This window comes from Camellia sinensis, chromosome 6 (assembly GCF_055761805.1).
Source record: "Camellia sinensis isolate YWXY chromosome 6, ASM5576180v1, whole genome shotgun sequence".
In the NCBI taxonomy this organism is placed as follows: Eukaryota; Viridiplantae; Streptophyta; class Magnoliopsida; order Ericales; family Theaceae; genus Camellia; species Camellia sinensis.
In genome coordinates this window covers 24,224,447-24,238,854 of record NC_138966.1, presented here as the reverse complement: position 1 = coordinate 24,238,854, position 14,408 = coordinate 24,224,447, and the positions used below count along the sequence as shown (strand labels likewise).

Sequence of the window (14,408 nt, the reverse complement as noted above, 5' to 3'; positions counted from 1 at the left end):
TCAAATTGAAGGAAGAAAAAAAAAAAAACGGAAGGGGAAAAACAGTGCACCTCTACTATGCTTGGGGTGAATCAAGCCATTTGCTACACTTAACTGTTTTCATACGTTTATTATTTTCGTAAGCATTACCTTTTCAAAAGGAATTTTTATGGTTTTGAGCTAGATATACAATTAAATCATACATATGGATAGCATTGCCTAGCGTAAATGTTTACTTCTGTGCTATAAATAAGCATGGTAGTTTGTGGATGGATAGCATTGCCTTGTCTTGAATGGATAGCATTGACTTGTTAAATTCTTGGAAACTACTTGGCAAACATGATAATTACATGTGAGTAATATTTAAACATCATTACATAAAAAAAGTACAAGGAGGCTGCTCTTGGTATGGGAACTGAGGAGAATATAACCTCGATGCTTCCATTTTAGAAGTATCGGAAATTTATGATGCTTGCATCATGGCGGCATATTGCTCATGTTGCCTCCTTAGTAATTTAAGTCCATATTTCCAAAGAAGGAGAAAGCTCGTTTATGCCCAAAGCTTAGGTTGGAAATGTGTGAATATGCATTTGCGGACATGCACAGTTGCCATGTATGATTTTTTGTTTTGTGATTTTATAGTAAATAGGATGAATGTTCTTTTCTCTTTTATTGGTGTTTCTGTCTTTACTTTTTTTTTTAATAAATAACATGTCATGCACACACACTGTGAAGAGCATGAAATGGTTTTCATTATTTTGATATATCATTCTATTATTGACCATATGGTTTCACTAGTACTAGTGCTCTACTAGTTATGCTATCTAGTGGTCCAAAATTACGGGTCATTTCTTAAATTAACTTGTTTTAGAACAAATCGTGTCATAAAGTTCCATCTAAAAGAGATTTATGTGACAAGCCAAACAGTGAATGAAAAACAACCTAATCTATCTCAACTTGAAATGCGTGTTCTCATGGCTTCCTCGGTTAATCTTTGTGTGAGTTGTAGGTGACAAAATGGACAAGGGTTGGATGACGATAAATAATCGGTTGACAAGTAAAGAGTATCAACAAGGGGTGAAGTCATTCCTTGATTTTGCTACGACAAATTTAGGCGTAGAGGATGAAATTAGGTGTCCGTGTGTCGATTGCATTAATGGCACAAAATATAGCAGACAAGTTGTGTGGATGCACTTGATCCGAAGAGGCATGGCATCTTCGTATCTAACTTGGGTGCATCACGGGGAACATGTTCCCGTGTCTCGTCCTAGTGTATCAAATGACCAATGTGGAGGTAGTGGCGAATGTATGACAGATATCGATGATCCGCCCATGGATGAATTGCCTATTATGTTGGAAGAAATTTATGTGAGTGGTCTTATGGATGATCATACCGACGAGGAACCTAACGGTTTGGAGAGGGAGGATTTGCATAAGTTCACTAGGTTATTCGAAGATGCACAACGCAAAGTTCACCCGACATATGAAAAGTTTTCTGTGTTATCATTCGTCATTAAGATGCTTCATGTGAAGGTGTACAACAAATGGAGCAACAAGTCATTCAATATGGTTATGCAGGTATTCAAGGACATTCTACCAGAATGTGATCCAACAGTTCCATGGACACTCTATGATGCTAAGAAGTTCTTACGTGACTTGGGTTTGGGATATGAAACAATTCATTCGTGCAAGAATGATTGTGCACTATTTTGGAAGGAGAGTGCTAATTTGGAGAAATGCCCTACATGTGACGTGTGTAGATACAAGTTGAACGATGATGGTGGTAAAAAGATTCCACACAAGGTATTGCGGTACTTTCCTTTGACACCGAGGTTGAAAAGACTGTATATGTCCAAAAAAACAGCCGCAGATATGAGATGGCACAATGAGAAGCGTGTGGATGATGACATATTAAGGCACCCAGCCGATGGTGAAGCATGGAAGGACTTTGATAAGCAACATCCGACGTTTTCTGATGACTCTCGAAATGTAAGGCTAGGGCTGGCAACAGATGGTTTCAATCCATTTGGGAATATGAGCACATCATATAGCATGTGGCCCGTAATCTTAATGCCTTACAATCTCCCACCGTGGAAGTGCATGAAAGAGCCATATTGCATGATGTCATTGCTTATTCCCGGACGATCGGCACCTGGAAGAGACATTGATGTTTACTTGCAACCACTAATAGAAGAATTGAAGAATTTGTGGGAGCATGGTGTGCAAACATATGATGCATCGAACGGGCAAATTTTTAGAATGCATGCGGCGGTAATGTGGACCATAAATGACTTCCCTGCGTACGGTAACATGTCAGGGTGGAGTATAAAGGGTTACTTGGCTTGCCCTAATTGTAACAATAATGCATCGTCTCAGGGATTACAAAGTAAAATAGGGTATATGGGTGCTCGTCGCCACTTGCCTGAGAACCACACTTGGCGAACAAGTAAGCTCTTCAATGGTCAAAAGGAGCATAGGTCCAAACCTTTGGAGTTATCGAGGGACCAAATACTAGAGCAAATTGATTCTGGGACTTACAAGCCGTATGGAAAGCACCCACAAAATCGAAAACGACAAAGGAATGAACATCAAAATTTGAATTGGAGCAAGAGAAGCATTATGTTTGACTTGCCCTATTGGAAGACGTTGAAGCTTCGACACAACCTTGATGTCATGCATATTGAGAAGAACATATGTGACAATGTCGTTGGGACACTTTTGAGCGTAGATGGAAAGAACAAGGACACGGACAAAGCACGCTTAGATTTGGAGGACATGAAAATACGTAAAGAGTTACATTTGAAGAGGCATTCTAATGGGTCCTTTGAGAAGCCTCCCGCATTGTACACATTGTCGGTGAAAGAGAGAGAAGGCTTTTGTGATTTCTTGAAATCAATGAAGTACCCTGATGGCTATGCAACAAATATCTCCAATTGCGTGACCGCTCAAGCTGGAAAATTATCTGGCCTCAAAAGTCATGACAGTCATGTCCTTATACAACGACTTCTTCCAATTGGGATGTGTGGCTACCTTAATAAGGAAATTGGAACGACACTTTTTGAGTTGGGAAATTTCTTCAAACAATTGTGTTCAAAGACATTGAGGCGTTCAGATTTGCATAAATTGGATGAACAAATCGTACCCATACTTTGTAAGCTTGAGATGATTTTCCCGCCGGCTTTTTTCAATGTCATGGTCCACTTGGCAATTCACTTGCCTCGAGAGGCTATGCTTGGAGGCCCAGTGCAATATCGATGGATGTACCAAATTGAGAGGTATTAACTCAGCCCTTGTATTACTGTCAAATTTAAGTTAACGCTTTACTGCTGATATAAATATTGCAGTATAACATTGACATCGGCTTGCAAAATTAGGTTGCTTGGCCGTCTAAAAGGGTTTGTGGCCAACAAAGCTCATCCTGAAGGTTCTATTGCCGAGGCTTACATTTCCAAAGAATGTACAACATTTTGTTCAATGTATTTGGATGGAGTTGAAACATTGTTTAACCGCCCAGAAAGGAATTATGACATGGGTGACCGTGGCCTAGGGTTGGCGGTATTCACTCAAACTGTACGTCTCTTTGGTCTAATGACAAGGGCGTCCGATGTGTCCGTAGCTGAACGCGAGTTGGCTCATTGGTTTGTCATACACAATAGCACAGAAGTGGATAAACACGTAGAGTATGAATCCTTCAAACGTATTTATAATGTTTTTGTTGTAAATTGATTAGTCTTTATCTTAGTAAATAGTTTTTGAATCGCATTTCTTGTAACTAGGGAGCACAAGAACTTGTTACACCAAAGAGATGGTGCGTTCAACATCGAAAACAGACATCGGAAAGAATTTCCTAAATGGTTCAAAGATCATGTAAGCTAATATTCTCATATCTTACCATAGATCGTACATTACGTAAATGTCACGCATGCTAGTAACATGACACATGTTCTTCATGTAGATGAATGAATTGCGGAGCCACGATTCCCCCAAAGCAACTGATGATATGTGGTCATTAGCCAATGGTCCTAGTGGCTTAGTGAACACATATTCAGGATGTATTTGTAATGGTGTCCGTTATCATACTATCGACCGTGACAACCGTCGAAAAAGTCAGAATAGTGGATTAGTCGTGGAAGGGGAGCAAGAAGGGCAATTGATACACTTCTATGGACACTTGTGCAGAGTGTGGGAACTGAACTATTTGTTCACACGTCGGATTGTATTGTTCCAATGTGAATGGTTTAACAGCGGTAGTAGTAGAACTATGCGTGCAGAGCCACATTTCACAACAGTTGATGTAACAAGTCGATGGTACAAAGATGACTCATTTGTATTACCAAGTCAAGTTGAACAAGTATTCTATGTTAATGACACCAAATTAGGTACCAGTTGGAGAGTCGTTGAAAAGTTTCAACATCGAGGAATTTGGGATGTGCCGGAGATGGATGTCGTACAACCTGATGATGTGTTCCAACAAGAAGAAACCACCGAGGTCGTACCTACTATGGCTATTGATGATGATGTGGCTTTGCGTCGAGATGATATTGAATCTGAAATTATTCCCATGGAAGTTTTGTAATCTGTCAGAGGGGTAGAAGCCAAGGGTGTTACAGATGATGCCTTCATCTGTGATGATGAAGATGGATTAATGAGGGAGGGTGACGACACAGAGGAAGAATATGACCTACAAAGTGATTTTGATACAGATGTTGATGTAGAATCTTGATGTATATCATGCTTTAGTTCATGCCATAATTTGAGCAATGTGAATGTTCAATTGGTGCACAAATGCAAAGGAAACTCAAAATAATGAAGGGGAATCTATCTTCGTAAATGTCAATAAACTCAGAAATGAATGTGTGTTTAAGGCAGCTAATCCAAACTGAAATGGGTGGAGTTTTGCTGTGGGTGTACCCACTCAGTGCAGAAGTGCAGGCCCTGGGCTCATGTTTTTCTTCTCTGCCATTCTATGTTTTTTTTCTCTGGTTTATCTCTGCCCTAGCTTTGTTGATCTGCCCTGGAAGGGTTGTTGTCCAGAATGAAGTGGGAGGTATTTTTGGTGTATCTTTGGTAGTGAAGTTTATGGTGTAGCTTTGGTATCTATCTGCTGCTTACTGTGTCAAGTAGAATGTTTTCTGAGGAGGCCTAAAGTAGATTCTCTGGAGCTGCTGTCAAATGGTTGGCCTACTGTAAATGTGGTGTTTTGTTGGGCTGCTGTCAAATGGAAGGGTGCTGGTCTGCATCTGGTTTGGCTGCAGCTATGCTGGTCAGATTGTGAGTTGAGCCCAGTTAAACCTGCATTCATTGAAGATCTGAATGATTGGTGTATTTAATGGTCAGCATGGCAGTTTGTGCAATGGGTTACTATAGGGTGTGCTGGTGGAATGTAACTGAATGGTGCCTTTTGGTGGAATGCATCTGATATAGGAAGCTCTGAGCTGGTCTGCATTTGTTTGGCTGCAGCTATGCTGGTATGGCTGTAAAGCTGGTTTTGTCTGGTTGCTGCTCTGTTTTGCAATGGGTTTTTGTTGTGATGCTACTGTGTGGATGTTGTTGGGTTCAAGTTTGGGGCTGCCTCTGCTATGTTTATGCTTTGTTGTTGGTATTTTATGGTTTTGTAGATAGAGATTAGAATAAGAGTTAACCATGAATAAATGAAGGAAGGGTTAGTTTGGAAGGGTTAGTTTGAATTCAATTGTAATATGTATGTGTACAGATTTTGAACAGATTTTGAACAGTCTGGCTTTGATCACTTTAGGGTCAGCTACTGAATCCTCTTTTGCCAGTCTGATATGCCTGGGATTATAAGTTTGATAAAATCATAGGCCATCATACTTGTCAAAAATAAGAAAGAAAGAAAAATCACAGACTATATCTCTTACATGACAACTTGTATTTTTTTGTCAGAATTTACTATTGTTCTTGTCGCATAGTCTAGTTTAACGGACACCTGTCATTTTTTAAAATTTATTTCTTGTCGTTTTTGCATTATTGAAGTCATTGTTGTTGGTTTTCTTGAGTATTGTTTCTTTACCATTTTAGAAGATTTTTTGCTATTGAGAGAGCATGGACATTGTCTTTAAAGAAGCAAAAGAAGAGCATTTGTTATCGTGATTAGACCTTATCCTAGAAATTGATAGTTACTTTGTCCTTCAATTTTTTGGGTTTATTTTTTTTTTTTCCTTTGGTGTGTCCAGCAAATATGTTTAACTGAAGAGAGTCAGAAATTTCTCCATTGAGCATGAAACTGAAGTACTGTGTTTATACTAGAAACTATGCACCTATGAAGCACGGACACCTCTCTGGAGGTTGTGTGTAGGTGTTCGACACGTTGGAAAGAGTTGGACAAGTTGCGGACATGTTGGAACACGATGAGGACACGCTAAGAACACGTTGAGTACTATTTTTTTCATAAAAAATTAAAAATTTTAATTTTTTAAAATTAAAATAGCATATCTAAAGTTGATAAATTTGATAAAATTAATATTTGACATAAAATATATATTAAAAATATACATATAATAAAAATATAAATACATATGTTTTGAACATGTCTCCAGCATGTCGTGTCTTGCAAATATACATATAATAAAAATAAAAATAGCATGTCTCCAGCATGGGTGAGGAAAATAACACCGAAGTTCTATTATTTTCTTTCTTTAATGAGACAATGTAGTATCTACAAGCTATAGCATTACAAAGTTTTGTTGGGTTGGTAAGGAGTTGGTAATTACTTTTGTAGTCTTGTTTTTGTTGCATCATCTTGAGGCTCCTTCAATAAAATTATTTATTTATAAAAAAAAAATATTCTGGATAATCTGCATTTGCTCTAGTATGATGGTTTTTACTTTGTAATTATTTGCAGGATACACAATCTATTGGGGCTTTAGCAGGGCTTGCCATTGCAATACTTTTTACATGGAGACTATTGAGATTTACATGGAGACTATTGAGATCAACTAGTGCGGCTCAAAGAAGACAACCTAAACGGCAAGCTACTACTCCTAGTAGTTCTGGTGTCGTCAGTACTCATTCAAATGCAAATTTGACATTTTCCGAAGACTTGTCTTCAGAAGATTCAAGAGCACAAAATGTTATTGATGAGTTCTTCCAGCCCATAAAGGCAACTACATATTTTTCTATCTGTTTTTGGATTATACGTTGCTTCATACTAATTTGATTTATAATTAATTTTTTTGTTGCTGCCTGCAACCAACTTTAGGACAAATAGTTAGACAGAAGCTGAGTGAAGGAAGGAAGGTAATTTGTTTAGTTTTTCTTGTATTTTTCTTATTTAATAGAGGTCGCTCGTTTATAGATGATGATGTTTTATACTTCTATTGCCTGTCATTTTTTGATAGAACTGGTTCCTGTTGTGAGTGGAAGTTTTATCCTTTTCTCATCAATTTGAGCATGTTTCTTTTTTAAGAAATTAGATGATTTTAATTTTCTTGGCTGGTGCATGCTCCCGACAGATTTTGCAAGTCAAACTTTTAATCATAGAACTCAATTATTCTAAATTGATTATTTTCCAATAATGTTAGAATTTTGCTGGACATTTTTGGTTCACCAATGGGGTCTTTGAAATGATATTTCTTGCCAGGTAGAATTTGGGAAGCTCAGCAGAATGAAGAATAGGTCTTCTGATACCACATGGGAATCATTTCAATCTTTTCCATGATTTGTTATTTGGCATTATTAATTTTACTTTAATCTTCGGTTCTATCTTTTTTAATCTTTGATTTTTCTCATGATTTCCTTTTTGATATACTTGACCCTCTCTTGACTTATGCTTTTCATTACTTTGCATCTTTAACTAGACACGTTAATTTTTCTGTAGAAAATATTAAGTACACCCTTTTTCCTTGTCCACTAATACCTCACTATGAGATTGTCGTAGTTTTTGTAATTTAATTTACCCCTTTGGCTTGGATCTTTTAAAGTTTGATGGATAATTTTGTTGTCATCCTCACGTCTTGAAGTTATTTGATTTGTGTTTGGCTATTTTATTTTACGAGTAGTGTACCCAGTACTAAATTTAATGCATTTTCAACCTCCTTGAGGACAACAATAATAGAGCCTCTGCCACCGCCACCAACAATAATAATAACAACAAAAAATACTAATGGTGATGTAATTATTGAAGATACACTTATAATGTACAACCTATGCATTTGGTTGCATTTATCTGAGTTGCATTTAGGAACTTGGAAGATAGAATATCCTTCGTATCTTTTAACTCAATTTATGATTCTAATGCTTTCATTCTTTTTCCTTTCCAGGTAACATGCCGGTTACTTGGTGTGGTTCTTGAGGAAACTAGTCCAGAGGAGCTTCAGGTGGTGACATTCTCTGTCAATTAAATTTTGTGCTTGAATTAGAAAATGATTGACATTGTGGTTACCTTGCTCTGAGCAGAAACAAGCGACTGTGAGATCGTCTGTGCTGGAAGTACTGCTGGAGATTACAAAATTCTGTGATCTTTATCTCATGGAAAGAGTTCTGGATGTTGAAAGTGAAGTGAGTGTAAACCTTTCTGCTTATTTTTTTTTTATTTTTTTATTTATAATTAATCAATAGTATAATCTTTTTTCCTCTGCATGCTTAGTGTGTAAAATTTTGTTAGGCTGACTTCATAGGTACTCATTGGCACATTAAAGTTTTCTTATTTATTTACTTTGTGTTGGGGAAGTGATTATGAGATGAAATGCTTAAAACTGATGGATCAACAAAATCTGTTCAAACTAACCCTTCCTTTAGGCACGGGTATCCCAACTTCAGGAGGATAGAAGAGTTAACCATGAATAAATGAGTTTAGTTTCAAATGATATTGAGCTGAAATTTAACCGGAGTTCGAGGCTCGACAAAGAAGTTCTTGTGCTGCTAGTGCTAAATATATGTTTTGAGTGGTTGCTTAATTTGTTTTAGCTTACAGTTAAATTATGTTCAATCAGTTCAGCTTGCAGTACAGACAATGATGCATGGTGTCTTTGTGGCATCTTGTAAGTTGAAATAAATTACACATTGTTAGGTTTTACAGATTTCCACATTAGGCATATGTTACCTAGGGCCATAGAATGAATCAAGTTATTCTAGTTCAATTTCATGTTTAAGTTTGTTAAAAATTATTTGACATCAGTTCAGTAGGTGTTAATCAGACCACTGAGCAAACTATAATTCATGCCTGAAAAATAATCAGACCATTTAGTTTATAATCATTCCATGCTTATTGGTCAATTACATATTTCTTTTGCTTATGGACAGATAAAGGTGTGGGACGCACAAGCAAACTACCAGTTAATTAATGTGACACAAAACAAATCCAGAACAAAAAACAGATCCAAAGTCAAAACATTCCACAAATAGCAGCAGGCAACAAAACATCAAAAGTCAACAAATAGCAGCAGAAAATACTCATCAACAACAGCAAACATATCAGCTTAAACAGATCAGCAAACAGTTCAAGGTCGGTTAACTTATTCCTTCTCTCCCGTTTTTATATAAGACTTAGATGCCCTGATGTGATCCATTCCTTATTCTTCTAGCTTGAAAGTGCAATAATGAAGCATTATTTGGGTGTACTCTTTTTCTGTGACGAAGTTTTATTTATTTTTATTGTTTTTGTGTAATTTAGTTCATGTATATCATGCTAAATCATGTAATTAAGCATGTGTTAGTTGAGTTAGTTCATGCCTTCTAAATTATTTTTGTCTAATTTATTTTAAAGCAGGCATATCATGGCATATTGGAAAATGGAAAATGGTGTTACTTGTGTTATTGTATAGTTCATGTATTATTTTTGTCTGCAATAATCAAGCATTATTTTTGTCTAGTTCATGTATATAGTGTTACTTGTGTTATTGCAGATTGGAAAATGGTTCCTGGCTTAAAGACTGGTCGGCTTCGGAAGAAGACACTCACGCAGCCAGAAACAGACTCGCCAGCTGCTATTCCTTTAGGATCACTCGTTGCTCCATCTCCTATTCTACCCGTCCGATCAAATGTGGGACCATCTCATCATGTCACTAGCCAACCAATGGTTGATTCTGATGAGACACAAGCCTCATCCGAAATGCAGCCGAGTGGTGTAGGTAAGATTAAAGTGTATAAAATTTCTCAATTAGCACATGCCATTGCCATTGTTTTTTTGTAGCCAATTTTTAGCCAATTTTCATGATGTTATGTTGTTAACAGGGACTTCGAAGCCCCTACGTGTACGCGGACCGACACTTGGCAAAGGCATACAAAAAATAATTAGAGCCAAAAAAGGGGAAAAATGTTATGTTCACATCGATCGTGGGTTGAATGCAATGACTGGCAAGTATGCCACTCCAGCAACTAACGAGTTAGGAATTCAAATTAGAACCTTGTGCCCTTTGAAAGATGTGAAGTCATGGCTGGATCTTGATGAGAATACAAAAGCTGCCGTCATCCAAGGAGTTCTTGTAACTAATATTACTTGTCCACAATATGTAATTGTATTATGTGAGTAATAAGAAAGACTAATATTTAATGATTACTATTTCAATTTGTTTTGCATGTAGCACAAGTTTCAAATTGGAGACGATTTCCACAACGACTTACAAGCACAGGAGATTGTGAATAAGAAGGCCTATGGGTTGTACAAAGATTGGAGGTACACCTTGAAGCAAGAGTTTGAATTGTTAGAGGGACTTCCACGTGATGAGATCTATGGTCATCCGCCCGTAGGGGTGAGTTTAGATAATTGGAAGCATTTGATCGATGTGGCATGGCAAGATGCATCTCACCAGGTAAAATAATAGACTAGATAGAGTACATACATCTATGTGAAAATGTGATATGCCTTAATATTTACCAAAAAATTGTTTATCTGCTTGACTTATTTTTAGAAACGGTCAAAAGTTGGCAAGAGTAATAGGAGTCAATTGCCGTACAATCATACCAATGGGTCTCGCTCATTTCCTATCGCAATGGCTGCTATGGTGAGTTCGATTTTTTTTTAAACTTGAATCCATTATATGTTGTTTGGATATGAAAAATGTTATGTTCTGATATATATTTGTATATATATATGTTAAACTCTGTTAGTAAACATCTACTGTCTGCAAAAAATCTGTCTGTAAAAAATCTGTTAATGATACCCTTGCCACATGTTTGCATTCTAAATCTGTCTACACTATACTCTGTTTTTCATTCGAAATCTAATCTGAACTATACTGCCTCAAATCTAAACTATACTCTATTTTTCACTTAAGATTATTAGTCTTGTAGCTCTATTTGTTTTAGATTTAAGTTAATACATTCACAAAAAACAGATATTCCTGTACATACACATGTTATAATACACATAATCTGAAGTGATTATAAGTGGCTATGTGCGAAAATCTGTTGGACATAATCTGTTTGAGAAATTCTGAACAAATGTGTTGTCAAAAATCTATTGGAAAATATAAATCTGTTAACGATAATCTCTTTGAATTCGAACTAGAATACTGCTGCCTCTATTTCCAAACCTGTCTACAAATCTGGTAGCAAATCTGTCTAAAAATCTGTCTCCAAATCTGTCTAGCAATTTGTTTAAAAATCTGTTGCATCAAATTTGTCTATTTGGTGCATAAAGTGTCATTGATTTATACATTGATGTGTTAACAGGTAGCAAAAGATGGAGAGTTGGATTTCCCAAAGTTCTATGAGGACAACCACACTTCAAAGAAAACGAATGACTGGATCCATCCGAAATGCCGTGAGCTGCATGTAAGTATGTGACAAGGAAATATATGTATTCAATATTTTCTTGTACTTAGTACCCAATAATACATATGTGTTGCCAAAGTTTTTTTCGTCTTATTTATTTGCAATGACAGCAAGAGATGGTCAATGTACAAGCGGCTGCCATCGAGTCGGGGACGCCATTGACACAAGAGGAGATTTCAAGGCAAGTGCTTGGACAGAAGAAAAGGTACTTGCTTGGATTTGGGAGTGGCCCACAACCGTCTACCATATTTGCAACGCGAGCACACGATAAGGACATGGAGGCAATGCGAGCTGAGGTAGAGGCACTTCGTGAGGAGCGGCAAAAGGATCATGACGAGTTAATGAAAGAGCGAGAGGAGCGCGAGAGATGTTACAATGAGCTGTTGAAAGAACGAGAGGAGCGCATTCAATTATCCAATGAGATGTTGAAAGAGCGGGAGGAGGGACAAAAGGCAAGGGACGAGACAAATACAAAGGACGAGCATCTCAATAACGTAGTCGCCAAACTGTCACAACTCTTGGGAATCTAAGTTGGGCATCCGACGTTTGTTTTTTGGTAAGAACAATTTCATTAATGTCACACTTATTTTGTTTAAATATGTTCGCTTGAAGAGTTGAAAATGTCATCAATTTTTGAGTTATTTGGGGTTAATGATTTCTTGTGTAGTTACTAGAGTTTGGTATTGAGTTTTCTTAACAATGAACTTGTATTTAAAATATGTACTTGATTAAGATTAACTATAATAGAAACATGTTAAAAAACATAGTGAATTTCAATCTTCGTTTAGAGTAACATGTAAACTTCAACAGTGGTATTTTGAATAGTAACTCGAATATTTGTTTAAAAGTAATGGTAACCTTCTCGGTGACAAATGTGACACGTTGGGACAGACGGTACGTAAATAGGACACATACGTTGGGAGTTAGAGTTGAAAAAGTCATAAACTTAGACGAAAAAAGGGGTTCGGGGGGCGAAAATGCAAAATAGCCCCCGAAACACTGTTTTCTCATAACAGGAAGCTTCCCGGTGATAAATGTGACATGTAGGGACAGACGGTACGTAAATAGCACGCGTACGTTGGGAATTAGAGTTGAAAATGTCATAAACTTAGTCGAAAAAAGGGGTTTGGGGGGTGAAAATGCAAAGCAACCCCCGAAACACTATTTTCTCATAACGGGAAGCTTCCCGGTGATAAATGTGGCATGTACGGACAGACGGTACGTAAATAGGACACCTACGTTGGGAATTAGAGTTGAAAATGTCATAAACTTAGTCGAAAAAAGGGATTCGGGGGGCGAAAATGCAAAGCAGCCCCCGAAACACTATTTTCTCGTAACGGGAAGCTTCCCGGTGATAAATGTGACATGTAGGGACAGACGATACGTAAGTAGGACAAGAACTAAATGTGACGAATGATATATCCTGTTGACCTAGTCCTTTGGAAATTGGAACAATGGATTTGTAAAGTTCAGCTAAGGTTTAGGCGCAATTGTGTATTTGATAAGTTTAACTATCACCACTACAAAATGTGCATCAGTTGAACAATAGACAGTTCATATATATAACATGGCCTCAAGATTTGGCTGATGGGAGGATAATTCCTCAGCAACAGAATAGGGAACTTAGGACTAAAGAAGCTAAGTATTGAAGATACGTATCAAAATTAGATGGTGTAATGGAAGAATAGTTAAGCATAATCTTATATAGCTCGTCCCCATAAGCCTATAAAGAACCCAAGGCATTACTCATTCACAAACAGAAGCATATCTACATCTATAAACCCACTAATTAGTTTCTTCTTTAAGGAAAGTGTTTCCAAAATTTCAATGAGTATATCGAGAAAATTAGAATCTTTTATGAAGAAAAAGACCATATTAATTTCCATCCGTGGAGGTCAGAAAAACACTGAACTAACGTAATTGGAAGCTTCGTGGAGGTCACAAAAGCATAAGCATAGTGAGTTTTATGGATACCAGACAAACTCTAATGATGGGTTTTCTTACATTTTTATAACAAATAATTTTTGGATGAAATGGTAAGTACACCCAAAATTTTTGTAATTTCATAATACCTACACAATTTACTTTCACATTTAAGTAGTAAAATTTACTTCGATAGATTTAGAGATAAAAAAGCTAAAACAAGAACTCATGATGGGTTCATGTTTGGATGTCTTGCATTAGTTAATAGATATTACTCTCCTTGTCTTTTAATGTTTGAAATTATTACGATATATATATGTCGTCCAGAAGTGCCATTACACGCACCGAACTAATGATTTTTTCCCCCTTTTTTGCAGATGTTTTTGGACATACAAATGTGGATATGTTTTTGTTGACAAGTACGGGAGGGCATTTTTTTTATATCTCTATCCGTATATATAGTGGTTTGTACAAAATTTTTTGTTGGTAGAGTTAATATCAGCTAATTTGGTAGCAATTAACATAGCACGTGGTACATAATAGTTTTGTGGCAGTACAGAATATAATTTTTGTTGTGGTACAAAAGTTGTAGGTGCACAATGAATTTGGTTATTCCAATATTATGTATTGAATTAAATTATTGACGTGGGCTTAGACTTGGTTGTTATGAAATTTGTAATATATATATAAGTGGATGTTCAATATTAATTTTTTGGATGGTTGGAACTGAAATGTGTGTATCCGTTGTTGAATGCTTGATAACATATTTACCG

At 36.8% G+C, this 14,408-nt stretch overlaps 1 protein-coding gene and 1 long non-coding RNA gene across 2 annotated transcripts; both read left to right on the top strand.

Moving 5' to 3' along the window:
* Positions 1–996: 996 nt before the first annotated feature.
* On the top strand, positions 997–4,555 carry LOC145793221 (uncharacterized). Its single transcript, XM_082875985.1, has 5 exons — positions 997–1,782; positions 2,356–3,254; positions 3,324–3,617; positions 3,756–3,846; positions 3,935–4,555. Exons 1-5 carry the CDS (start codon positions 997–999, stop codon positions 4,553–4,555), a joined length of 2,691 nt encoding a protein of 896 aa, XP_082732111.1.
* Positions 4,556–11,575: 7,020 nt separating this feature from the next.
* On the top strand, positions 11,576–14,125 carry LOC114272924 (uncharacterized). The gene is made up of 3 exons (XR_014331636.1): positions 11,576–11,712; positions 11,823–12,268; positions 14,013–14,125. It is a non-coding gene; the product is annotated as an uncharacterized LOC114272924 (long non-coding RNA).
* The last annotated feature ends 283 nt before the right edge of the window (positions 14,126–14,408 follow it).